Source organism: Sordaria macrospora, chromosome 7 (assembly GCF_033870435.1).
Source record: "Sordaria macrospora chromosome 7, complete sequence".
Classification (NCBI taxonomy): Eukaryota; Fungi; Ascomycota; class Sordariomycetes; order Sordariales; family Sordariaceae; genus Sordaria; species Sordaria macrospora.
Window position 1 is genome coordinate 3,861,656 of NC_089377.1, and position 26,353 is coordinate 3,888,008.

Sequence of the window (26,353 nt, forward strand, 5' to 3'; positions counted from 1 at the left end):
GCTGTCTTGTCTTGCCCAGGAGGTGTTTAGGCCGAGGACGTTGTCCAGGAGCAGAAGCAAGAACCTTGTTCACTGTTCGGGCTGGACGACGACTGCATCATTATGTCGATCTGAAGCATGGCCACCTTTTCGGTTTCGTACATCATTCTTCATGACTCCGACCGCTTTACCATCGACCCTCGACGAACTCCAGCGTTGATTCACAACAGCCTGTCCAGCTTATGTATCAAGCATCCACAGTCACCTTGAAATGGGCAATGCTAATTTTAGGGTGGAATGGTCAAAGGAGCTCCGCAGATTCAGCAGCAGCAGTTACAGTCTAGGGTGTAGGTCGGTCCATCTTTACGTTGGTGTATCTTGTTCTTTTATTCCGACGGGAGGTAGTATAATAAGGGGCTGGCTGTGATGGATGGATGGTACCAAAATGGCGCGGGCCTGCTTGACAATGTTTCCTTACTGGCGGTCTAGTAGGTGGTAGGAGACGGTAGACGAGAAGGCATAATAAAATGACTCGACATCTCTAGTTCTAGATCAAGACCTTTTAAGCATCAAGAAGATTTTAGGCACGCTTCAAACAAATTCTTTTTTTCATTCCACTCTCCCCTGCCTCTATCCGCATCCGCCATCCTCACCAAACCTTTTTTTAGCGTCTGTCCTATGCCATGCCATGGATTGCCCCATGTCCATGCCTCCCGTCTTCATGAAAACCTATGCACGTTTGTTCTATCGTTACAACACTGAAAAGAAAAGAAAGAAGAGAAAAGGAAATTAGAGCCTCTGCATCCAACCTACAACTTATGCTCCCACACCCCTCGCTTACCGCACAAACTGGTTCAAGTCCTTCGACTCCTCAAACGTCACCTTTCCATCCTTGCCCACGCTCGCAACCCTCATCTTGACCGGCTTGTTCTCACCAGCTTCGCCATCCTTCTTCACCCCCTCTTCGCGAGCAAACTCCTCATTGACCTGCTCAATGATCTTCTCAGCAGGAGTCTTGGCCTCATCCGCAAAGTCCGCGCTGTTCGCATTCGCAAAAGGAGCCTCAACAGGCGCCACCTTGTCACCAGCCGCAGTCTCAGAAACCAAAGGCTTCAGCTCCTTCTTCTTCTCCTCCAACGCCTTGGCCTCCTTCTTCGCCTTCTCAATCCTGGAGGTACCAAGGGCCTTGCCCACCACGCCGGCTTCCGTGTCAGCGATTTCATTTATGTCGTCGCGGGTCAGGACGTCGGAAACGCGAACGCCGCGACTGCTCATCAGAATGTTGGTCGGGCCACGGAACTGCAGAAAGAGTCTATCGCCCCAGATTGTTCGCCGTGTTGCCGTGCGCAGGCTGTACAAGATGCGTGCGAGGGTGGTGTATACTTTTGTGTCTCGCATGTTGGCGAAGAACTCGGTGACTTTGGTAGGGACGAGCTTTCCGGCGGCGTTGGAAATGGAGTCGGGGACGGCAGGCAACTGGAGGTTGAGGCGGGTGCTTCTGAAGCGGAACGGCAGGGGAGGGTTTCTCGTAACTGAGTATGCCACGACATGCGAAGGATGCAGCGTCAACTCCTCGCCTTCGACCAAGCTAAGTTCGTAGATCTGCCCCGGCGCAGCCAACGCCACCAGCCCACGGCCAGTAACGTGCGTAGCACCCCAATTGGCCGGCGCCAGCCCTTGCTGGATTCTCGGCGAAAGCCTCAAGGTATGGCCCGTCCATGCCAGCAGAGCATTGCGCTGAGCAACCATGTAATCCGTCGTTCCATCCAGGTGTAGCACGCTGAAGGAAGTGTTAGGCGAGGAAGTACCTATTAGCGCGGTGATGGGGGTCGTCGAGCTGACACGCTGGTAGAGGAAAGGAACCCCGAGGAAAGCGCGCGGAAGGGGAGACAGGAGGGAGAGTGTCGATTGGGCGTTTTCGACGCGGCCGGTTACTGAGACCAAGGTGCCGCGGCGGGTGTAGAGGCGCTGAGAAGCGGAGAGCGTGACGGAGAGCAGGGAAGAGGGAGAGCCGATTACTTCGAAGCGGGCGTCGGCTGCGTCGCGCGGGGAAGAGCCGGGGAGGGCGTCGAAGATGTCGGGCGAGGGACGGGAGTCGGTGGTGGGTTTGGCCGAGATCTGGATCGTGCGGATGCATTGTTGGCAGACGAAGTTGTTTCTGAGGTTTAGGTAAGGTGTCGAGGTTCTAGTCAGTCGCGCAGTCCGCGCCGCCCTGACCAGGGGAGACTGGCCGCGCATTGTGTGTTGGATTTCGCAATGGCGGATGTGTATGTGTATTAGGTAGAAGGGACCCGGGTCGGAAGGCGGGATTTGGAATCGGGGAAGGATTCGGAGATGGGGGCCCGGGGGTGGTCGAGATGGGACGGCGGGGATGCGGAGGTTGAAAGTTGGAGCTTGGAGTTGAAGCTCGAGCGCGGATAAAGCGAAAGATTGAAACAGGTCCCGTACAAGAAACCGAATGCAATGACGCCAGGACTGCAATTGGAATTTCCTACAGTAGGGGACACGGACCACCTTGGTTCCTGTCGTCCAATGTCGCAAATTCCTGAGCCCGAGAAATTCCAGGGCATGGACTTGGCCGCGGGGAAGGTAGCCGCTATCGATAAGCTCCGAGGTGCACAGACCAGCTCCCGTCTTCTTGACGGTTTCTGCCTGCCGCCGCCTGGGTATTAGATCTGCTACCTGCAACCACTGTAAAACGCAGCAAGCAACAACTCACAGTTGACAAGCAGCGATCAGTGAGCACAGCAGCTGCACCCCACACAAATGCCCACACTTTGTGCAGCACCATTGCATTGCCCAGTCACTAGCGGTACAACTTGTCAAGAACCTGTGACAAAAAACCACTGAGAGTTGTCGATTGTGGTGCGTTGTTCCTTTTGCTGTTCCCGTTGCTCGGTTAACTGAGCCCCTGTTGGCTCATCCCGACTCCATCAATACCCTCCCTTCCCTTGCTGCGACCAGTTTGCGGCATCCGTGCATTCGTGCAGAAACTCCAAGCCAATTGGTATTCGGCATCCATTGTCACTTGTTCACCCCCTCACTTCAGAACCCTGTGTCTTCCCAACAATCAGATCGCCCATCGCTCGATTCGGCCTTTTGTTGACCGTCTCCTTTTTTATTCCACCACTTCCCGTCGGCTCGTTACTGGTCACTGGGTTGCTTTTGAGGCGCAAAGGCGGAGAGAGAGCGGGCAGCAGCAGGCAGGCCACTGAGACTGGAAGAGGAGAAAGAGGCCATTGCCCAACCCCATCCTTTTTCTTTTTCTGCTTTCTTTTTCTGCTCTCTCACTTCATTTCACCTTAAGAACCTAACCCATTGGGGTCCCCCATTCCACATCCCATATCCCATCCCATTCACTATACCTACCTTATCCTCTATCTCCCCTTTTTGTGGTGTTTGATGTATCCTTTTCGGGAGCCGTCTTGTTTTTGTTGTCCCCATCCCTAAACCCACTCGCTCCTCCTCCTTCATCCACCCCCCTTTTTCTCCACGCGCGTCCTTTTTTTTTCCTTTTATCTTTTTTTTCGGTCTTTTATCGCGACACACTGACGGATTGGACCCATCCAACCTAACCGGTCGACAACCGAACCATGTCCGTCCGTGTCGTCGCCAGGATACGTCCGCTGCTTTCCAAAGAGCTGGACAAGGATGTCATTGTACGCGCCGCCAGCACCGAGGAAGGAAAGCCAACGACAATAGTCAAGATCCCCAACCCCAAGAACGAAACAGAGGAGTTCTCGTACATCTTCAACAGCGTCTACGACCAATCATGCTCCCAGGAGGATCTCTTCAATGCTGAAGGTAGGCATCATCTTAACCCTCTGTCTTCACCGACTGTGTGGCTGGGGTCCAATGGGAGGACTGCCCATCACTGACAAACATCAACAGTCTACCCTCATATCAAGGCCCTCTTCCAAGGCCTTGACGTAACAATATTCGCCTATGGTGTCACCGGTACAGGCAAGACGCACACGATGCGTGGTGGAATGAAGATGGACGACCGCGGTCTCATCCCTCGACTACTCAGCAATGTCTTCCGACGCGGCAAGAAGATCGAAAAGGACTCCAACGGGGAGACGATAGTCGACGTCCATCTCTCGTACTACGAAATCTACAACGACAAGGTATACGACCTGCTCGAGCCGCCCGAGACGCGCACCCCGATGGGTCTGCCCCTACGAGAAAAGGAAGGAAAGACATTCGTGGTCGGCCTAACGGAACGGCCCTGCGACGACGTCAAAGATTTCGAACGACTCTATGTCGAAGCCAACAACAACCGCGTCACCGCCGCCACCAAACTCAACGCCCACAGTTCTCGCAGTCATGCCATCCTTCGCGTAAAGGTCACGCAAACAACAGGGGACATGGTGTTGGAAAGCACGGCATCGGCCATCGACTTGGCTGGCTCCGAAGATAATCGAAGGACCGACAACAACAAGGACCGTCTGATCGAGTCAGCCGCCATCAACAAGTCCCTTTTTGTCCTTTCGCAATGTATCGACGCCATTTCGCGAGGCGACAAGCGCATCCCCTACCGCGAATCCAAAATGACGCGCATCTTGAGCTTGGGCCAGAACAACGGCATCACCATCATGATCCTCAACCTCGCGCCTATGCGCTCCTACCACCTAGACACCTTGTCCAGTCTCAACGTCTCCTCCCGCGCCAAGCGAATCGAAGTCCGCGAAATCGAAAACGAAGTCGTCTACAAGCAGCCACATCGCTCACACAGCTCGACTTCCTTCAGCGGTCTGACCAATGGTGTTCTGGCTCCTCGCCAGCCACTGCGTCCGATCGGCCTGGGGACTCACAATTCCTACACCGGTAGCGCCCCCGCCTTGGCCCGCTCAAGTATCGATCGCGCTGCTGCCTCGGGGGCTGTTATCGAAAAGGCCGAAAAGCCGTCCAAGTTATTCAACGTGTACACCGACCGCGCGTCAGCACACAAATCCTCTGCCTCGATAGGTGGCACCTCCCGATTTGGAGCCGGCCCTCCGCAAGCCAACACCTCGCAGATCCGCCAGCCTTTGTCTCTGTCGGGACTGGCTTCTAGGCGATCTTATACCGACACCGCTACCTCTTCTTCTTCGCCCTCGGAAACCTCAGCTATTCGATCAGGACTCATCGGCACTGGTGCGTCAAAATTGGCTAGACCTACTGGGTTGCCGTTACCAGGGTCGGTGTCAGCTGGTGTTTCTAGACAAAACAGCTCTTCCGGCTCCGGCGGAATTCAGCCCCCGAGTTCCAAGTCCCTGTCGGTCGATAATACTCCCATTTTGACCCTCTCAGCAGCCCAGATCGAAGCCATGGTCGAGAAAAAAGTTGCTGAGATCTTGGCGGCGCGCGCAGCAGCTGCTGCTGCTTTAGCCCCGCAAACGCCAACAAACCCTTCTACGCCCAAGTCGGAAAACCCTCCACCGTCTAATGGGGAGCCAAAGCCGGAAATCAGCGAAGAAGTCCAGCGACGACTTGAAGCCCTGGAAAGGAGGATCGAAGAACAGAGTATGAATGGTACTTCGCGATCTAGTTCCAGGCGGGGACGCGGCAAAGATGAGAAGAATGCAGGACTACAGCTACTGTTGGAAGCGCGCAAAGCGAAAGAGGCGGGACAGCTGGAGGAAGCATTAGGGATGTACGAAGACGCTCTCGGCTTTTTCCCTGGACAGAGGAAGTTGGTGGGCAAGATCGAAAAGCTTAAACTCAAGTTGGGAAAGATTTCGAGAGAGGAGTATGAAGTCAATGCGCAACTTCGTGAAGAGGCGGGGTCAAGGATGAGTGGTACTTCCAAGGGCGGCGAGACAGGGAGTAGGAGTTTGAGCAGGAACAGGAATGGTGGTGATGATGGAAGGAGGACAGCTATGACGGGAATCTCTTCCACCGACCCGGACGGAGAAGGAGAGGATGATGATGACATGGCGGCTGATGTGGAGGAGACTCCCTCCGAGGAAGAAGCGAGGAGGAGGAGGTTGTTGAAGTCGAGAGGTCGCAGCGCTACTCTGGGTGTAGGCATTTCGAGCAGGTCGAGACAGCAGTTGTACAACAATACCGAGCATACGACCACGTCTGCGTCAGCATCAGCATCCGATTACGACGATCACTCACCTTCCAACTCCGACCCCGAACATCCCGAACGAAACCTCGAACCCACCCCCCGGACCAAACAACTCCTGGAAATCGTCAACTCCCGCGACACAGAACGTATCAAATCCCTTAATGGATTTGGACAAAAGCGTGCCCAGGATTTAGTCGACCATCTAGACGGAACCCAAGGACCAAGTGGGAAGGTTAGGAGTTTGGGAGAATTGACGACTGTGCCGGGGGTGGGCGTGAGGACGGTGGAGAAGGCTTATGAGGGGCTTGCGGCTGCGGCGGAACTTAGTCAGAAGTTGGCGTTGAAGACTTATTATGATGAGACTGAGACTTTTTAGGTGAAGTCGGAGAGTTTCGGGAGTCTTGAGAGGCCGAGTCTGGAGATCAGGACTGAGGTAACGAGTTTTGAGGGGAAGGAGGAAGAGAACAAAAAACATGGCGAGAAAAAGAGGCGGGTAGAGAAGAGAAGAGAGAAGAAACAGAAGGCGAGAAAAAGGCGGAGAGACGGCTAGATGGCTAGACGAACGAAAAAGGAGAGCGAGAAAGGAGAGTAGAGGAGAGATGGATGCATTTTTATCATGCATTTCGCGGTTTGCACCACCTAGAGCGAGAGTTAGACCTAGAGCTGGTCCGTTTTGGCTTGTCAGTTTTGCTTGAGGACTGGACTGCGAGGAGTTGGCTTCAGAGAGTTGGATTTGCTTCACGGCATTCATTCAGCATTTATATTGGCGATGGCTGCATTCTTGCATAGATGGCATGTCTGCATGGGAGTCATGCGCGCGAGATTTTTTGTTTGTTTGGCTTCATTTTTGCATCGCGAGGCGTTGTTTTCTCTTTTGCGTCCCTTTTTTTGGCTGGAGGCGATGAAGAGTTCATGCCCCCCCTTGGCCCTTGGTTCTATTGGTGTTTCTTAGCACTTAGCATACTCTCATTTTGCCTTAGCTTTAGCATGATTACATATGTCACATCACGTCTCTACTCTACTTTAGATACTAGATATGGGGAGGAAGAAGAGAAGAATGGAAAGAGTTCAATGAAAAGTTCAGCTGTCAAGAAGCGAAGTCGACACAACGACAGTGATATTGATGGGTGATGCGACTTGAAGCGAATGATCAAGTCAGAACAGGAAGGTGATACTGTCTGGCTACCAGTTTTCCTAACCTGTTGGTCACGATATAACGGTATTGTATATGGTTGGTTATCACATCAACTAAAGCGGTGCGTGGTTTCTGCCGCGTGCTTTCCGCCGCGCAATTTGTGCCAGCCGCAGATACGGCGTTGGTTGTAGTACCTATCACCGTCTCCGAGCCGGCCGGAAGGATGCCGAAGACCCCGGACGAGATCCCGGCCGGCTTTCGTGTCATTGGTCACGTCTCCACTAAACTGTTAGGGCATTGAGAACCCTGAAGGTTTGGCTGGGTCTGTGCACAATTGGCCCCCTGTATTTCCTTGTGGCACGCTACAGCGGCACCCGCGGCAGGCTATCGATGTCCATTGCTCACGCTGATTGCATCATTGGGTGCCCCACAATCGCGACATCGTGAAGCTCCGGAGTTTCGGCGGGTTATTCTAGGTGTTGTTGCACGGGGGCGGGAATCTTTCATTCTTACAATACCATTTTGTCTTTTCTTTTCTTTTCTTTCCGTCTTATATACCTCCTCACCGACACTCCCACCCCTTCCCCCATCCATCCCCCGACCACCACGGTATGGGCTCTCTATAAGAGCTGGCGCAAATTCCTCTCTCTTCTTCCGTCTACTCGTCACTCGGACCCCATCTCCGGCCGACTTATACGGACTCGACACCACAACGGCACAACCCCCTTGAGGAGCAGCCAATGCTCCCGGGGCACCCACAACTACACCAACCATGGCGCCGTCTATAAAGCTCAGCACCATGGCTGCTACAAGCCTCCATCGAGCCCATGGCAATTCCATCCTCCTCCGCGGCCCCCGTCTCTGGGCTCCCCGACTCTCCTCCATCCACGCGACACCCACCATCGCCAACCTAAGAGCTTCCTTTTCCACCTCTCCCGCACTTCTATACGGTCCCAATAGCAGTAGCAGCTCCAAAGAGGATGCCGCGAAATCCCTTACATCCGCCGTACCCAAGGCCACCGGTCGAGGCCCCGTCGATCCCCTCGCCGCCATCGATAAAACCGCGCAGGAACAGCGCAAGGCCGACTGGGCTATCATGAAGGAAATGTCCAAATACCTGTGGCCCAAGGGCAGCTGGGGCGACAAGGCGCGAGTAGTGCTGGCTATCAGCTTGCTGGTTGGTGGCAAGGTGCTTAACGTCCAAGTACCCTTTTACTTCCGCGAGATCGTCGACTCGCTCAACATCGACTTTTCTACAACGGGTGGATCGGTCACAGCCGTAGCGGGCGCTATGATCCTGGGTTATGGAGCGGCGAGGATAGGCGCTGTGGTTTCGCAGGAACTGAGGAATGCCGTCTTCGCGTCGGTTGCGCAAAAGGCGATTCGCAAGGTCGCCAAGAACACATTTGGACATCTGCTGAATCTGGATCTGAGCTTCCACCTGTCCAAGCAGACGGGCGGGTTGACCAGGGCTATCGACCGTGGTACCAAGGGCATCAGCTTCCTGTTGACCAGCATGGTGTTCCACATTGTGCCTACGGCTTTGGAGATCTCCATGGTGTGCGGTATTTTGACCTACAACTTTGGCTGGGAGTTTGCGGCCCTGACGGCCCTGACTATGGTCAGCTACACGGCGTTTACCATTCTCACGACGGCGTGGCGCACAAAGTTCCGTCGCCAGGCTAATGCCGCGGATAACAAGGCGTCTACAGTGGCTGTTGACTCCCTGATTAACTACGAAGCCGTCAAGTACTTCAACAACGAAGCCTACGAGGTCGGCCGCTACGATAAGGCCCTGACCCAGTACGAGAAGAACAGCATCAAGGTCGCCACTTCTCTGGCGTTCCTCAACTCGGGCCAAAACATCATCTTCTCCACCGCCCTGACGGTCATGATGTACATGGGCGCCCACGGCGTGTCGACGGGTAAGCTGACAGTCGGCGATCTGGTGCTGATCAACCAGCTCGTCTTCCAGCTTTCCGTGCCCTTGAACTTCCTCGGTTCCGTCTACCGCGAACTTCGCCAGTCGCTTCTAGACATGGAAACCCTCTTCAACCTGCAAAAAGTCAACGTGACCATCAAGGAACAACCCGACGCTAAGCCTTTGTCTCTGACCCGCGGCGGCGGCGAGATCAAGTTCCAAAACGTCACCTTCGGGTATCACCCCGAGTCTCCCATCCTGCGGGATCTATCCCTGACCATCCCGGCCGGTAAGAAGGTCGCCATCGTCGGCCCCTCCGGCTGCGGCAAGTCCACGCTTCTCCGCCTCTTGTTTCGGTCCTACGACGTGCAAAAGGGCACAATCTCCATCGACAACCAAGACATCCGCTCTGTCACACTTGACTCTCTCCGCCGCAGCATTGGCGTTGTCCCGCAAGATACTCCCTTATTCAACGATACAGTCGAGCACAACATCCGCTACGGCAACCTCTCCGCTTCTCCCGAGCAAGTAATCGAAGCCGCCAAGCGGGCGCACATCCACGAGAAAATCGTGTCATGGCGCGACGGCTACCAGACGAAAGTCGGTGAACGGGGCCTCATGATTTCCGGCGGTGAGAAACAGCGTCTTGCCGTGTCTCGACTCATCCTGAAAGATCCCCCCCTGTTGTTCTTCGACGAGGCTACGAGTGCATTGGATACACATACTGAGCAGGCTTTGATGGAAAATATCAATAATATTTTGAGAGGGCTGGGTAAAGAAGGAGAAGAGAAAAAGACGAGCTTGTTCGTGGCGCATCGGTTAAGGACAATTTATGATGCTGATTTGATTATTGTTTTGAAGGAGGGGACGGTGGTGGAGCAGGGGACGCATAGGGAGTTGATGGACGCTAACGGGGTGTATGCGCAGTTGTGGAGGGCGCAGGAGATGTTGATGACGGAGGGGGGGGAAGTAAAGGGGGAGGAAGGGGTGAAGGAGGAGGTTGAGACTAAGGCGTGAGGAATGGGGGTGAGGGGTAATGAGTGCGAGTGGGAGTAAGTAATGGGAATGGGGGTGATGAGGAAGGAAGGAGGAAAGAGAATGATGAGGAGGAGGGAGGGAAGGAGGGAGGAAAGATATATAGATGGTACACTTTTCTTGCATAGAGGAACTCTTGGACATACCTACATACTATAGTTTTGCTCTGGTCTGCTGGAGGAGTTCAAAAATCTAAACATTCGAGGTTTTTTTTTTTTTTTTTTTTTTTTTTTTTTGGTTTCCTTGGCAGGCAGTTTTAGTCAGAGGAGAAAATGAGTGCTTGTGGAGGAAGAAACCATCTTTCGGCCTTCCGTCCACTCTGGCCCGCGTCTGAGCAGTCCTCCCGAGCACAACACAAGGACTCGGTTACGTTTGGAAGGCTCTCCGCTGAAGACGTTGAGGTCATTGGCCTTGGAGGAGCCTGGGCTTACCTCCGAAGGATCCAGTCCATTCAGACTCCAGAACCAAGCTTACCAATAGCCGATCGTCAATCATCCAACAGCTATGGACGCTCCAAACACCAAAGGGATTGCCATTAAAGGTGAGCCAAGTGCCCGAAAACAATCCAGAACACACGATCCTAAAGTACATGCAGGTACTCTACAGTTCTCTTTACAGGCCGTCAGATATCAGATTATCAGGCGCCATGCCCGCTCGGCTAATCTACAGGGGCATCGCTTAGAATCTTACCGTCTTACTGTCTTACTGTCAGAGTGCTGATGCTTCATTTATAGACGCAGCGCCAAGACTCTGAGAGGTAGGTTTGTTTTATTTGAACCCCTATTTTCCCTTACACCCGTGGCACCCGTCAGACCCGTGCTGTGAGGAGGTTTTGCCGTTGGTCGGCAGTTTTGGCGAGGTCTGGCGAGGAAGGGGTGGTTGATGTTGTCATGGTAATATGCTCATGCTCATGATGTCTGTTTTCTCTGGAACATTGAAGGCAGTAGTGTCTTTCGTTCGCAGTGTCTTTGATGTTTTGCTTGCTTGCTTGCTTGCTTGGCCGGCTAATCCCTTGCCTTTGACCTTTTTCTTTGTCGTTTGGACTTTCTTTTCTTCTTTTCTTTTGTTTTTTCATCTCCTTATCTTTTCCTTGTCCCTTGCTTGGCCTGTTCTTTCTTTGGTTTCCTTTGCGTGCTTCACTTTCAAACTCTGGCTGCCAAGCACCCTGGCTCCGAAAAACAGAATAAAAAACTCAATATCAAGGACATGAGTAGAAACAGAGAAGGAGCAATGACTGTCATATTGCTCTATCCGTCTGGCCATCCGCGTTCAAGATCACCCCTGCTGCCCTACGGCCCAACAAGGATGTCAAAGCAGTCGTCCGTCTATCAGGCTCCAGGGTCTGCTTCCTGCTGGTAATAACTCTGTAAAGTGCAATATCAGAAAGGCGTCCACGTCAAGGGTCTAGTATCATCAACCGATAATGGTTGACTGCATGCTTCGCCCTCAAGCGGCCGCCAGCCTGCCTTAAGCCCTTACCCGCAAATTGCTTACCCTGGCTTGGAAGCTTGGAGGCTCCTTGCATCTCAATACCTGCCTTACCTGCCTTACCGGGCTGGACAATGGATACTAGAATCCGACAGCATCTGACATCGACGGCATCTGACATGAGAACCCGAGAGGATTTATTTTATCCATGTTCCCGGAGTCTGGAAAAGTCTAGAACACACTGTCTCACCGCATTTATATTGCGTTTTAAAACTCAAGGTCGAGATCCTTCCCCGACATCAAGCATCTAACAGAAAGGGCATCCGTGACCTGTTGGCCTGTTTATCTTGGAGGCTTGGCGGAATGTCAGGCTGGAGTGACCTGACAGGCAGACGGGCTAAATCCGACTGACCACTGACCACTGACCACTGATGTTCGAGGTTTGACTGTTGACTGCCGAATGACCACATGAAGGCCGATCCATGTCTCTAGCCAGTCCCTTGTCTCCCTGTTGTGGCTGCCTACAGGTACCCACGGTCCTACGGCAGACGTTGTATAAATACACGACGTACGCACAGTGGTGGTCATTGACTGGCTCCCAGAATCCGGGGAAGCGGGTGCTACAGCTTATACAGGCTGAGTTGGTGGGAAAGGGAAGAAATCAACTGACAGGTCGATCGCATATTCGTCGGACGTCGAGTAACGTAGAGGTACGTTGTAATGTTGTGCTACCCCTGGCTTGCGGCACTTTACGGTAAAGCGAGCGCCCCTTACGTAGGGCTTAGCCGTCAGACGAATGATCAAGCAGGTCCCCAGCTGTACATCCTCGGGTGTGTGCGTACATGGTTCAGTGTGTGTACTACCCCTGATTCGCGCATCACTCCATATCTGTGAGATTCCAAATCTGTCGGCAGACGAATAATCGAGCTCGTCCCCGGTTGTACTTCCGCGGTTGTGTGCATAGAGCGTGTGGCCCCTGATTCGAGCATTACCCTGTGAGACTCCAGATCTGTCAGACGAATAAACAAGCTTCCCTTATATCACCTCATCCAGCGTGGTCATTGGTAGGCTGACTACAGGTCAAACCCTGACTGGAGTTGCTGGTTTCACCGCCTGGCCACTCACTCACTGGTAGCTGTTGGGCTTCCATAGGTGCTCTCGTTAGACGAGTGAGCTGCCAAAGACCTGCCGTGTAAGGCGAATCCATCTGCCGTGCGAGGCGGCGAGCTGATGCGGGGGAGAAAAATAGCTTGCACTCTGCAGTGCCAGGCGAAATAGATTGGGCTTATCTTACTCTTGTCAGCCTGGTACGACTCGGAGCTAGGGGATTCGCTGCTCAGTTTTAAGCGGCGCGGCGGAAGTGAGGCTTGGTAGCAGTCTTTTCTTTGACTTGGCTGATGATCATTGGCTGGGGTATTTTGAGGAGTAAGGGGCGTGGTTTTGTTGACGTAGGGCTCAAGAAGAAACTCCGGTTGATGTGGTCACTTCACTTTGTTCGAGTAAAGAATCCCGAGACATCAGATGTCGGATTGCCTTTCTTAGCACATTTTGATGCGAGTCAAGATGAGTTTCTCTGGTAACCACTTTGGAAAGAGGCAATGGTGAGGACGGAGATGATGTGAGAAGCTATTCCTGGTCGGTGCTGATGGTTATCAACGTCGGAGTTGTGGTGATCGATTTGGAGAGTGCAAATTCCGAAGGGAATCAACTGTCGAAGAGGCGAAGACGAAGGGCTCGACAAAGGTTAGAACTCACCTCAAGACACTCAACTCCACGAACATCGAAGGCTTCGACGACGAGTATAAAACACTCCATCCCATCGCCCTTCAACCCAACTATTTTCCTCATCAGCAACCACATCCACTTCACACTCATCTCCAATCCAAACAACCAAACTAAACAAACAAACCACCTTCCCAACCAAACAACCCCAATCCAACCATCAAAATGCAACTCACCACCATCCTCACCACCCTCCTCGCCACCGTGGCCATCGCCGCCCCGGCCCCCGCTCCCGAAGCCATCGCCGAACCTGCCCCCATCCTCGAAGCCCGCGCCCAAGACCTCATCGACCTCTGGAAGAACAAGAACTTCCTGGACCTCAAGTTCACGGGCTCCGCCAACGTCGGCGACTGCAAGAACCTTCCCTCCAACTTCAACGACATTTCCTCCTCTGGCAAGGCCAAGGCCGGGTTCCGCTGCACGATTTGGGTCGATAAGGATTGCAAGGGCACTGGGTTCTCATTCAACCAGAACCCGGGCAGTGCAAGCTTCCCGGATTGGATTAATGATAAGGCTAGCTCTTGGAAGTGTGTTAAGGCTTAGGTCCTGATTGGGTTGGACTGAGTCCTCATATTGGATTATATGGTTGTGATGGAGATGGAGTAAAGGTTTGGAGGAGGTGGTGGAGAAGCGGCAGTTGGGGTTGGCGGATGATGCGATGGGAAGGAGGTGGTGGGAGTTAGAGAGGTGGATGTTGGAACCCGGTGCTGAGCACACGAGTCGGAGTCGGAGAGTCGGTTGAGAGTCGGAGTGTCGAAGTGAGGAAGGGGAAGGAGCCTGTTCCTTTGCCCTGTCTTATTCTTTCCTTTTCCTTAGATTGTTTTTTGCCCCCTGTTGTTGTTTGTATTAAACCCCCAGCCCCAGCATGCTTCATTCGTTCTTCAATAAAAGGCCTTTTATACATTTTTTGCTCAGATGACTTCGAGACAAGTGATGCAAACAAGGTAGATGAATGTGAAGGGATGAGAGAGATGCCAGTGGAAATAGGTTTCAGAAAACCGAATGACTTTCATTTCGCTTTGTTGTCTGTTGATAATGTACTGGCAGCAAGAAGTGGGATTGTCAATGCATGGAGGAACAGTTGAACCTTAACTGTGGCTAGGTATAGGTAGATAGGAAGCTGTGTATAAATTGAAAAAGGGAAACGAGAGTGGAAGAATCGGGAGATATGATCACTTGATGGATTTTGAACGAGACAGGATGTATTCCGCAATTGCAGAGGTTACAAGAATAATGACAAGAAGATATCCGAAAAACAAGAAAATACCACATTGAGGTTGACCTTCACTTTCACTCGAAAGACAAAACATGTTGAATTACTGAACGCAAGCATGGGGTAAAAGGATCCTTTTGTTGATTGAATGAATGATAGCAGGGGGCATGCATGATACAAATTGGGGTTTTCCAAGCAAAATATCGAAGAAAAGGAAGAAAAAGACTGGACGGGGCAAAGAAACAGACTTCTCAGTTCCCATCCTCACTCCGCCACTCGTGTATCCAGCACTCGCAAGTCGTGACTTCCTCCACTCCTTCACTCCACCTCGTAGAACCACCACCATTCGACTGTCCATCGGCTGTGTGTTCCGCGTCTTCCAGCTCCGTCAACTTCTCCGCTTTGAAACCTTCAGCACTTCCACTTCCACTTCTGTTCATCATCTCATTTTCTTCCCTCATTTACTTCCCTCACTGCACCACTCGAATCCCAACCGTCCGCCCTCAACTTCCCTCCTCCATCTGTTCCGCTCATTTCAACGACCCTATACCTCCACCTCCACCTCCACCTGCAAAACACCTTCCTCCCTCACCCCATCCACTTCTCCTCCAATATTCCACCTATCAAGACTGGAAGTGCGGCGATAAATCCACGATCTCAAGCCCTAACACACTTCCAGCTGCTAGCCTTATCGTTGATCCATCCAGGGAAGCTCGAGCCCGAACTGGTATCGAAGCTATAGCCGGTGGTGCCGGTGTTGCAGTTGGCGTCGATCCAGACGGTGCATCTGTAGCCGGACCGGGCTTTGGCGGATGAGATTCTATCGTTGAAGTCACCGGGAAGGTTCTTGCATTCGCCAACGTTGCCTTGGCCGGTGTGCTTGAGGCCGAGGAAGTTAGCGTCGGTCCAGAAGTCGACAAGGTCGGCGGCGAGGACGCCAGTGGTGGTGCCGAAGGTGAGGAGGATGATGGTGAACTTCATTTTGGTTGGTTGGGTTATGTCTTTGTGAAAGGGCCAAGATGTTTGTTTGGTTGCTTGTGGATGTTCGGAAGCTTGTGATGTTGATGATGCTCATGGAATGAGTTTGGACTGAGAAGCAGGAGATGGACGATGGCTTTATACTTTTTCCCGCACCTTGATCCGAGGAATCAAGATAATGTTGATCAGCGTCTCAACTGCCGACCTCTGGTCCTGAGCAAGTAAGCTGTAACGTCAATGTCAGGCTCGGAGCGTCCTTCTCACAACATCCTGAGTCTAGACTCTGGAGCAAGGCCATGACGATCATGAGCAGAGCCACAAACAAACACCGACACCGACGATGTTGAGAACGCGAGCTAGGAATAGCTACTCACATAATCATCTTGGTCATCATCACCGCTACAATCATCATCTCGACATAAAGTGATTCCCAAACAAAGTTGTCTTGGCTCCCGTCAACGGCAACAGATCAACAATCTGTCGGAATACCGGTAAAGGCAACCCGACCTTCCAACGAAAGGCAATTCCACATATTTACTTGCAGTGTGTAACCACCACAACCCGTTATGACCATTGGAGCCGCGAGGGTCAAGCCTCATCTCCGCTGCACTGCTTCAAAACCCCAAGTAGTACCGTAGCACGAGGCTCACACTTGATAGTTTTGAGCAACTTCAAAAGAGTGAGGTAAGCGAGTGTAAATGAAAGCCTCAGTAATCAACCGGCAGCGGCAATTGCGAGTTGTGGCTTGTAGTACCTGCATCATCGATGTTCTCGACTTCCCCATCCTTGAGCCAATACAGCCTTTTATTCAGAACGACTTCCTCGTTGCATGATGACTAGGTAGGGGGATGAGTTTATTGCTCGACCATCGAACCAGCTTGTGGTATAACGAATGCCATGCGGCGGGATAAAGACAGTGGACACTCGTCCAAGGCATGATCATTGGATGGAACTTTGTCAAACGCAAGATATTCCGAGTGTAAGAGAAGAGGCAACAAACTTGACGGAAACAGAAAAGGAGTGACACCAAGGACCAGGCGCACTTGCACCAGGAGGCAAGAGGTTATTGACCATAGGAGGAGACCGACGATTGTCCCAGTCTTGCCGCCGTTCATGGTTGCCCTTCAGGTCTGAGTGAATAAGGTCGTCTGTGGTCCTTGGTGTGGAATGAGCAGTGTTTGAAGCAGAGTGTTGAGAAGAGCTTCCAATCGACGAAGCATGACCGTCGTACCAGTCATGGGAGAGCAGGTCTTAAAGGCGGTAGGCGTGGCGAAACCAAGCCTCTGACGCTGTTCTGCTTGCGCACCCTCCATCACTCCTGTCATAGGCACTCGCCAACGTGGTCGTCATTCTCCCTGTAGTGTCGGTCGTCGATCCATCCAATCTCTCCCTCACAGCATTAGTCACAAAAAGCCGTTGCCACAAAACAGGGTATGATTTTTTTTTCAGACTGTCATCATGAACCTAAAACCAAGGTCAGACGGCAGCAGTCTTCGTATTCGTGCTACAGAAGTCTTGCTTTGCTAACAAATCCGCCCCAGTCCGAAAAAATGTCGTGATGTGGTAGTCCGGATGATGTTTGTTGTAGCGGTATTGCAGCAGCCAGAAGTAAGCTGAATGTTTCCAATCCTCCTTCTTCCGTCAAGGCGCCGCTGCAGCGATAGCGACAGCGACAACAAAGCAAGCCATAGTCGTCCACCAATACGTCTTCGTTGTCGAAGAAAAGAACTGCTGAAGTCTGAACCCGAGTGGGGGGCGATCCGCTTATTTAAGCCTAGAGGGGGGTTATTGTTAGTACGATATCTAGAGTGTGGTTGGCCGAAATGTGAGGTGGTGGTGGTGGTTGTGAATGAGGTGATCGTGGTGCTGGTGCTAATTGTATCGATCGAATTCGGTATCGGAGAATTGCGTAGACGTACTTCTTCTTGGGGCGGAGCTGGTTGGTGTGGCCGCACTTGCGCTTGCGGCAGTTGGTGGCACGAGGAGGGAGACGAGCGTAGCACTTGCGGCTGTTTCGAGTCTGTTAGTATTTCGGTCGGTGATTGCTTGCGATCTCTGCGGTTTGGCAGAGGTTCGTCAGGAAGACATACCAAATCATCTTGTCGCAGTTGAACTTCGACGCCAACTAGAATAGCAACACCATGGTCAGACTTCTGCTTATTCCTCCAACAATGTGTGATCGGTCGGTTGATTCGTGGCGGTCGTCGTTATCGTGTTCATCGTCATGTTGTCGTCATGGTCGGCGTTGTGTGGATATCGTCGCTGGCTGTCCTGCGGCCTTTGTCGTGATGGCCGCTTGTCGCCTTGTCTTGTCTTTTTCGAGGGAAATTCGGGTGTTCTGGGAGTCAACGGGGGCTACTAACCGCCTTGAGGGATGGTTCAATCATCTTGACGGCGACAGTTAGTACTGATGGTCAAATTGGCAATATCTGGTTGTCGCGCAAAACGCACCTTGACGGATCTCGAATGGGCTCCTCGTAAATACCGTTGTCGCTACACTTCGGAGAGGAGGGAATGAGTTTCGCGACTGTCATTGAAAATTCACCTTGTGCGTGGTTAGTCAGCAACCATTCTGTGGGGGGTTGCAAAGCGCACAAGGTTACGCTAGTCCGTTTTGGGTCAGGTGGGTGGTCTGTGCAGGCCCATGTTCCTCTTTTGCCCAGGGCTGGAAGCTTGCTGTCGTCCACTCGGTCACTTGTCCCGCCATGTGCACGGCCACCTCCGTGTTTCCCGACCTCATGTCAAAGGCCCGGTGCCGATCACGCCGGCGTTGGTTCCGGATGGTCCCAATGCCCGTGCTGGACAGTGGCCGCTGCTCTCCGGATACCCAAACTGGCACATTTCTAATACGGGGGAAAGCGTCACTCGCTTGGATGTTACCAACAAAGCTAAACATGCAGCAGGTCGAGGTCTCACCCACTCCCAACCCTCAAACTCACTTCCCGCTCCCGTGAGGCTTAGGTCCAACCCGAAACCATCAATCACCAGACCAACATCTGGCCATGTATCTGCAATTCGCCCAACAGGTAGATACTGAACAACGAATATGACAACGAAGAAAGTCTTGCAAAGTAACCTGTCTCGTTATGAAATGTGCATCAACAAACCGTGAGTGTAGCAACCGACAACCACATCCTCAACCCTCAAACCCTCTTACACTCTCACCCTTGTCCCGGCCCCGGTCCCGGCCAAACCCACCTTCGAGCCATCACACCACACCAAAGAAGTCCACCCACACCACACAGAAGTTCCCCCCTTCATAACCCCAACTCCAGACCCATTCTCTCATCATCCAATCGGGACCATCTCCTTCAGATCCTCTCGGATCTAGAATCGGGTATGGTGTAGCGGTAACATCGTTGACTCTCACTTCTTCAGGAGTGACTGCTCTCTCAACAGCCCCGGGTTCGACTCCCGGTATCCGAGTCTCAATATTTTTTGGCATTTTTGTCCATTGTGGTTCAGTTCCTTTTTGCTTCCCACAATGAACTTGTTAGCAAAAATTGCAGTGCACGGACCCCGCCGGTTTTGCGTGACTGATGCGCAGACGGAAATGATACGAAAAAGGAACATGAAAACAGCATAACAGATGGTTTAATGTTCTTACACCTTTTTTTTTTTTTCGCTTGTAGAAAATTGTCCCCAGGATAGAAGCGCACAACTACGGAACGAATACAGACGAGAAGTAAAAAGAAAGATCAGGGCTCGCCTTGCAAATCGCTTTTGTGATGACCCGCCTGTACCGCAGTTGTGAAGCTGAAACTCAAACCAAGAAGCAAAAAGTATAAAAAGAGAAACCGTATTTGCGCCAGCCGCGAATCGAACGCGGGGCCCATCGATGGCAACGATGGATTTTACCACTAAACCACTGGCGCTTATTGGTTGATGTTGATATTTTCACTAAAGCTTGAACCTATCAGCGTAGTATTGTATGCTACCGTCTTGCATACGGTTGCAGCATGCGGTTCAACTTGCGATCGACGACCAAAACTTGTCCACGTTTGTATACATTAAAAGTCGATTAACAAAGCCCTTCTGTTCAAACTTTCATTGTACGTTATTTCTACATCTCCTTATTATACGATCGTCCTTTGCTAGATACTCATAAAATTCATTGTGTTTCAACATAACTGTTGCCGCTGCGTGTTCTAAACATTTTGTATACTCCTTCCTTCCATCATTCCGTGAGGACATCATTATACCATTTTCCGTACAATGTGCAACCCCTCCCCTCCCATCTAGAAATCATTCATCCACGCTGGAGGCTCAAAAGACGGATCATCAAATGGATCCCCAAACGGATTTCCACCTCCGGGGAAGTCCATGCCTCCCAGGATCAGCTCCGCCAGCTCGTGTTCCGGTATCGCCCCATCAAAACCATGGTCCATCATGTCTTCGTCCATCAAGTCATCATCCGGTCTGTTTTTCATCGAAGGTTAGCTTCCGTCTCGTCTCGTTATGATGCATCCATCGGACGATCGGATTGAATGGTGGGTACTCACACAGGCTCCATATTCTCCCTTGATAGCGGGCAATCGGCCTTGCTCGGATCCATAAAGTACTTTTGGACTCTGGTCGCCAGCTCCGTCGCCCCATGGTCCTCCGGATCACCCATAAACCACTCCTCCAGCTCATTATCGTCGTCCTCCTCGCCCATTCCCAGCGCCATGCCGTAGATCGATACCTCCTCCATCAACTCCGTCTTGAGCTCATACCGCAGCTCCGGCAACAGCTTCCTCCACGAGGTCGTGACGAGTCGCATATCTCTAAGCTCCAACTTCATCAGACTGTCCTTATGTCTGACCACGAAGTCGGTCAACTCCTGCCTCTCCGTCTCCAGGCCTTCGAGCTTCAGCGACTCCAGGTTCGGAAATGTGTGGTTCAGCGGAATGACATCCTGCAACCTAGCAGGGAAGATGAAATCGTTGTCCTCCGCGTGATCCATGAACCCGATGGACAAAATCTCCAAGTTCGGCATATTCTTGACCAGCTTCCTGATAACACCCGTCCTCATCAGCTCCTGACACCGATAAATCTCGTCCATGACGTCGATGCTCATGTTATTCATCTCGGTAGCGTCCGCGTTTTGCAAATCCTCCGGATCTTGGCTGGGCCCAGGCAGTACGAGCAGCTCGAACCTCGTCAAGTTGGACAACAGGTTTCCCATGCTGTGAAACCCAAAGTTGCCCAACGACTCGTTGAAAAAGCTCCAGTGAATCAGCCCTGCGCAGAGACTCTTAAGCTCGATCCGCGCCTCTTTCACAGCCATCAGAATCGCTCGAAGATGCCGCACGCCTTCCTGCCCTTTCTCGCCATCCAGCGACGTCAGACAATCGAGTTTGTCGAAGGGCGTCCTGCAATTCTTAAGCGCATCGCTCTTCGGCCCGCTCCCGCTCCCTCCATCATGTCCAGGGAGCAAACCACCATGACCATGAGAAGACGAACCCGAAGAAGAGCTCGACGAACTCAAACTCCCCAACCGAAACTCAAAATCGCTACTAATCATGACCTCCTTCAAATTCGTCATTTTGCCCACCACCTCCTTCAAAATCTCATAATCCTTGTCGTTGGTAATAATCTCCTCCTGCGCCTGATGCACCCTTTTATACTCCCTATAACTCTCCTTGATTTCGGGCAGCGGTTTCGGCGGACGATTCGCCTCGTCGCACGCGTGGCGAGCGTGCATCTTGGCCCGCCGCTTCTCCATACGCCGACATTCGTTGACATACTGCTTCATGTTGAGACGGGGAGAGGGCAGGATGTCGCACCCGTAGACCAAAGAGCGTACATATCGCGGGTAAATGGGGTGTGAGGCAATGGATCGTAAAGCGGCGAAGTCGGTCGTGTGTAGGTAGAAGATTAGCTCGGGGAGGGCGTGGCAGGCGCCGATCTCGCCGAGGAAACGGTTGGTGAGCCGGAAGGAGCGGACGGATTTTAGGGGGAGGTGCTGGCACACTTGGTGGAGGATTTCGGGAGGGAGGTCGAGGAGGGTGAGTTTCTTTGATTCTTGACCGGACGAGGCGTCTTGCATTTGAATATCTGTTTGTTGTCCATTTTGTTCCATTGTGTTTAAATCGGACGGTTGCTGTGGTTGGTTCATTGTGTCGGATGAAAGATTTGCAGGGTCTCGCCACATCGTAAAGGTCGGAATTGAATGGCTGATGTTATCTGTTTCTTTCGTGCACGTTTCAGTCGAGTGTTGAAAGGATGAAGCTGTGATCCGTGCTTCAATATGGATTATCCATATATAGTAGGTGGACCAAGGAAGGTTGATGGTCCCCTGTTTCGATGATGAAGATGACCGTGAGGTTGATGAGTCTAGAATTTGTGACAAAATGGAAAAATTGGACAGGGATCTTATTTGAGGTGAGATGGAAGAAGGCATATTCCTCGGTGTTGCAGGTGGCTCGTGCATTGTTCTAGCGCCGAAATTTTCAGCCACGGATCCGAGTCATTCCCGCATCTCAGTCTTACAGCGACCAGTCGCCAGCAGCTGGTAGGGGTCCGGAGTGGGTTTTATTGTGGCTGTTAGTCGTTGATAAGGACACGATAAGAGTCAACAAGCCACGGCAAAGTGGTGACGCAATTACCAACGTTACACAATGTAAATTACACGCGGGATCTCCATCTACAGTGGAATCCTGTCGCCCGCAGAAGAATTTCCACTTCTCCGACTTCAAGTTCACCTCATCAACCTCTGACCCCCGGATCGACACTCAATGGCACTGCCAACGGCATCAATCCAATATTTTCACAAAACCCGCATATTCGGTGGTTGCAATCATTGAGAGTGTGATGACCACCGACCGGTCTTTTTTGTCAGTGGGCGCCACGTTCCGAGTTGGCGTTGGGGCACTGCACTGCGCGACACCTGCTGGCGGTGCCAACACTCGCACGGTGACCGGCCCCAGTATGACCCTCACCGAGGCGAAGAACATCGCTCACAAGATCAAAAGTTCGAGACAAATTCGAGACCCCTTCCTTTTATAATGTTTGCCAATCCCACCGACGTGGTTGAGAAGCTTTCACCATTTTCCCCACATGCTCATTGAAGACATGCACCTCACCCCGGCCCCTCACCAGTGCGAACAGTCCAAAGGGCGCGGAACCGGCAAGCATGGCCGCCAACAAGGCAAGGGACAATGGATGCAAATATCCATCAAAGAGCATCCCTCGGTGACCTGCATGAACCAACAAGGCTTTTTAAAGCCCAACACCTCCGTTAACAGAAATCGATTTTCGTCATTCATTATTCTACGCTTTACAAGCTCTACCACACATGTAGGTCTAGAGCTCGGCGCAGCCCTCCCAAAAGCTATCAGAGCTCCTTTGTCCCAAAAATGTGGTGTACGCCCAACGCTTTGTCCAGCCATCCCGTCACTCCATCATGGAAGTCAAAGACCAGCGCTTTTGTCCTCCCCACAGTTGCTAACATGGAAGTTCATGTTGGTGCTGTCGCTCCTTTGTTGAAGCAACGAACTAAGAAAAGCTTTGAGTGCTGTTAGGAGCTCTCGTTGCCCAAGCTTGTTTTTATATATGATCTGTTCAAGATGGCGTTAGATCAGTCTGCTCGTCATCTTTTTCCTTAGTTCCAATCTCCAATCAATACACTCTGTCACTTGAAGCTTGACGAATCATGGCACCCAGCACTCTTTCCAGGATTTTCCGGGAATTCATAGGCCAGGACTCTTACCAGAGCGAGTACTATGTGTGAGTGCCTGTTCTTTCTGGGAGTTTATTATCTGTCAGAAACTGACTTGTGATAGCGTGCGACAACCAAGCCATCGCCGCCGCTCCAGAGCCCGCTCCGTTGAGAGAACCTCAGGGGAGTCGAGGCCAAGGAAAGAACGTCATGTGCACGAGACGGTAGAGATCCACCGAAAGCCCTCCAAACGCCATGGTGACCGGGAAAAGAAGGTCCGAAAGGAGTATGAGTACCGCTATGAGCTCTTTCAAGACGACTCCGAAGCAGAGGGGTAAGCTGCACGTCACGATCCTCCTCCTCATATCACACTAATCCTTTGATCACAGGAACGACGACCTCAAACATGTCTCCTGGGCTCAATGGCCTGACCTCCAATCTACACTCAATGGCTATCAATACCAACAACCCGAGTATCAGCAGTCGCCTTCCGAGCCGCAAACCGACAATCCCGCCCTCCAAGAATGGATTTCAGCCGAGCTCGCCCTCATCTGGTCCTCCCTCGACCACCTCCAGCAACAACACAACGAACGCTCTGCCAACTATGACCCCTACCTCCAACAAGCCATCCTAGCCTCCTACGCCACCTTCAAACAGGAGCAAATCCAGCCTTTGCTCGACGAGATCGCCCGTCTCGAGAGACAAGGCAAAGACTACGAGAAGCTTGTAAAGGAGCTGATGGGTGTCATCAGGGGATACCAGACAGAATTAAGAACCGTGTGGGATAGAGAAGAGAAAGAAAGGAAAGATAAGGAGGAAAGAGCCGTAATGAGGCAGGAACAAGAAGCCGGACAGCACAGACGAGAGTGGGAGACTTGGAACGATCTCTCCGGGCCTACTTTGGCTGGAGGATTAGGATCCAATCCCGCTTCGCCTACAGGAAGCGCCCCTCCTCCCTACAACGATGTGCAACTACCGCCTGAACAGCCCGCTCCCCAAGCCGTTCCCGGGGTCCCCGCTCGCCCGCCGAAGAAGCTCGAACCAGCGCATCAGCCTCGGGTTCGGTTCGAAGAGATCCTCCACGAAATTCCAGCCCCGCGACATTACGCCGATGATGAGTATGAGTACGGGCCCCGTGACTACCGCCGCAAAGAAAGGGGCAGGGGTCGCGGCCGTGATCACCATCATCGCGATGACCGCCATCACGACAACCACCAACGTGAGTACGAGTACAGATACGACTGGCCGCAGTCTCCGCGGTCTTCTTCAAAGGAGACGCAGCTCCATCGTAACCATGACCGGCAGCCCGACCATACTCGGCACGAACACAGAGACAGGGAGCAGGAGCAACGTCATCATCGCCGGCATCGTCACGATCATGATGGACACGGCGACAGGCGAGAGCGCCGACCCGATGACCAGCTAACGGATTGGAACATCCCCAGCCCCAATATCCTAGCTCCAAGCACCCACTGGGACGCTCACCTCCCCAGTCCACGCTCCCCACGGGACTTTGACGCATATGAACCCAGAACGAGGACCGAACACCGCCCTCGGAGGCGGCACTCGGTTAGCTACTCCTCGCCTTCACAGGCTTCGTATGTGAGTCCGCATTGGCTTCCTGCCGGTGATGTCGATAGGGAGAGTGATAAGCACCCTAGGGGATTTAGGGTCGTTAGGTTCGCTGTCTGATTTCAAATGTCTTGGGTGATTGTTGGTGAGGATTATGGCGTCGGTTGCGGTTCAGGATTGTGTAGTTCGTGCTTCGCGATCAGGGCTAGGGTGGGTTCTTCTCGCTTACTTTTTTGTTCACGTTGTCGCTGAGCTGTCTGAAATTCCTTTGGGACTTCTGAGGCGTCGGGGTGGGCTGCGAGCTTCTTTGTATGATGTTTACGCGTGCGGATGGAACACTTGTTTCTGGGATTCTGCTTGATACTACCAGTTCTTGGATAATCCTTATTAGACGTACCTGAATCTTACAATAACTCAACTTCTGTCCTGTCAGTCAACTTGTCGTTGCTCTAAATATCGTAATTACTCCCCGCTCATGTCCCAAAATTGGCAAGCTGATGGTTTTGTTTTGGCATGGGTGGTGTCTCGTGAGCATCACCAACTCTTGGCACGGAGTCATTTCCCAACATCTCAAGCGGAAGCAATACAACGTCGGAAAAGACCGACAATTTCTCACAAAAAAGGAAATCGTTCCCAAGCAGTTCCGACAACCGAGTGCAAAGAAGGAAAGGACAAAAAGGATTCAAAAAAGTTGCGCCAAGAGGGAATCGAACCCCCACCTCATCCTTGGAAGGGATGAATCCTAGCCGTTAGACCATTGGCGCTTCTTGTTGTACATGTACGCTTCCCCAGGCCTTATGTAGAAACGATGGCAGTTGTGGCGCTGAATGATGGCTGCAAACAACCGTCAACGGCGGCGCCTCAGGTGCACTTACCCCCTGCAGTCTGCAAAGCGGTTGCACCACTGCACCACTGAACATGCGGATGATCATCAACTGCAAAAGCTTTCTGCTGTTCAAGCAATCTTCCGAGCTTCACCGTTTCGAAACATCCAAAATTTGACGAACTAATCTCAAAATGTTAGCCCACTATCCAAGCTGACCGGGACGAGACTGCTTCTCTGGGGAACCTTCCTCCTTCACGCGCTAGGTTGGGAAAACACGCAACTTTCAAGCACGCGACATGAACCGTTCCGCGGTTATTCAACCGATTTGGTCATCATCCTTTTCATCTCCAACTGGAAGACTAATTGCGTGCCAGTGTTTCAAAATGCAGTCATTGTCCAATTGTCTTCCCTCCTCGCGATTGAGGCCACGAGTGGCTTGAGTGGTTTGATGACCATAGGGACACCCAAAGAGGCCCAAGACGGCATAAACGGCTCGGCGGACCAACCCGCTCGAATTGGGACGCGACACGCTCGCGACCTTCGCGTTGTGTATCATCGAAATGGCAGTTCTTTGCCCGACGAACACGCTTCTAATTATTTCAGAGCCTCATATCAAACATCTCACCTCTTGGTGGTCAATGCCATTGGTCTAAACCATCTGTTGGACAGAGGCCTGGAACCACTGCAGCAAAGCCCATGGCCTGCACGATGATCTGCCAGCAAGTATAAGACCTTCAGGATCCCGAGGACACATGTGGACTTCCACCTCAGAAACATCCTAGAAGAT

General features: G+C 52.1%; 8 protein-coding genes and 3 non-coding genes across 11 annotated transcripts; 5 read left to right on the forward strand and 6 right to left on the reverse strand.

The window, feature by feature from the left end:
* Positions 1-106: 106 nt before the first annotated feature.
* SMAC4_07712 (uncharacterized protein) lies at positions 107-2,278 on the reverse strand. The gene has a single exon (XM_003350857.2). It carries the CDS (start codon positions 2,215-2,217, stop codon positions 817-819), a length of 1,401 nt encoding a protein of 466 aa, XP_003350905.1. The 5' UTR covers positions 2,218-2,278; the 3' UTR covers positions 107-816.
* A 542-nt stretch (positions 2,279-2,820) lies between these two features.
* On the forward strand, positions 2,821-7,173 carry SMAC4_07711 (uncharacterized protein). Its single transcript, XM_003350856.2, has 2 exons — positions 2,821-3,783; positions 3,871-7,173. Exons 1-2 carry the CDS (start codon positions 3,573-3,575, stop codon positions 6,408-6,410), a joined length of 2,751 nt encoding a protein of 916 aa, XP_003350904.1. The 5' UTR covers positions 2,821-3,572; the 3' UTR covers positions 6,411-7,173.
* A 768-nt stretch (positions 7,174-7,941) lies between these two features.
* On the forward strand, positions 7,942-10,107 carry SMAC4_07710 (uncharacterized protein; the record flags this gene model as incomplete). Its single annotated transcript, XM_003350855.2, has 1 exon — positions 7,942-10,107. The coding sequence occupies one exon, from the start codon at positions 7,942-7,944 to the stop codon at positions 10,105-10,107; it is 2,166 nt and encodes a 721-aa protein (XP_003350903.2).
* A 3,393-nt stretch (positions 10,108-13,500) lies between these two features.
* On the forward strand, positions 13,501-13,878 carry SMAC4_07709 (uncharacterized protein; the record flags this gene model as incomplete). The annotated part of the gene is made up of 1 exon (XM_003350854.1): positions 13,501-13,878. One exon carries the CDS (start codon positions 13,501-13,503, stop codon positions 13,876-13,878), a length of 378 nt encoding a protein of 125 aa, XP_003350902.1.
* Positions 13,879-15,205: 1,327 nt separating this feature from the next.
* On the reverse strand, positions 15,206-15,529 carry SMAC4_07708 (uncharacterized protein; the record flags this gene model as incomplete). The annotated part of the gene is made up of 1 exon (XM_003350853.1): positions 15,206-15,529. The coding sequence occupies one exon, from the start codon at positions 15,527-15,529 to the stop codon at positions 15,206-15,208; it is 324 nt and encodes a 107-aa protein (XP_003350901.1).
* Positions 15,530-16,992: 1,463 nt separating this feature from the next.
* On the reverse strand, positions 16,993-18,092 carry SMAC4_14156 (uncharacterized protein). Its single transcript, XM_066091800.1, has 5 exons — positions 17,978-18,092; positions 17,890-17,913; positions 17,617-17,651; positions 17,446-17,535; positions 16,993-17,300 (listed from the first exon to the last, which is right to left on the reverse strand). Exons 2-5 carry the CDS (start codon positions 17,911-17,913, stop codon positions 17,291-17,293), a joined length of 159 nt encoding a protein of 52 aa, XP_065947866.1. The 5' UTR covers positions 17,978-18,092; the 3' UTR covers positions 16,993-17,290.
* A 767-nt stretch (positions 18,093-18,859) lies between these two features.
* On the forward strand, positions 18,860-18,952 carry SMAC4_14157. The gene is made up of 2 exons: positions 18,860-18,895; positions 18,918-18,952. It is a non-coding gene; the product is annotated as a tRNA-Glu (tRNA).
* Positions 18,953-19,330: 378 nt separating this feature from the next.
* On the reverse strand, positions 19,331-19,401 carry SMAC4_14158. Its single transcript has one exon. It is a non-coding gene; the product is annotated as a tRNA-Gly (tRNA).
* A 155-nt stretch (positions 19,402-19,556) lies between these two features.
* SMAC4_07707 (uncharacterized protein) lies at positions 19,557-22,148 on the reverse strand. The gene is made up of 2 exons (XM_003350852.3): positions 20,029-22,148; positions 19,557-19,945 (listed from the first exon to the last, which is right to left on the reverse strand). Exons 1-2 carry the CDS (start codon positions 21,939-21,941, stop codon positions 19,765-19,767), a joined length of 2,094 nt encoding a protein of 697 aa, XP_003350900.2. The 5' UTR covers positions 21,942-22,148; the 3' UTR covers positions 19,557-19,764.
* Positions 22,149-23,092: 944 nt separating this feature from the next.
* Positions 23,093-25,224, forward strand: SMAC4_07706 (uncharacterized protein). Its single transcript, XM_003350851.2, has 3 exons — positions 23,093-23,236; positions 23,293-23,502; positions 23,558-25,224. The coding sequence occupies exons 1-3, from the start codon at positions 23,163-23,165 to the stop codon at positions 24,858-24,860; spliced, it is 1,587 nt and encodes a 528-aa protein (XP_003350899.1). The 5' UTR covers positions 23,093-23,162; the 3' UTR covers positions 24,861-25,224.
* Positions 25,225-25,432: 208 nt separating this feature from the next.
* Positions 25,433-25,504, reverse strand: SMAC4_14159. Its single transcript has one exon. It is a non-coding gene; the product is annotated as a tRNA-Gly (tRNA).
* Positions 25,505-26,353: the final 849 nt, after the last annotated feature.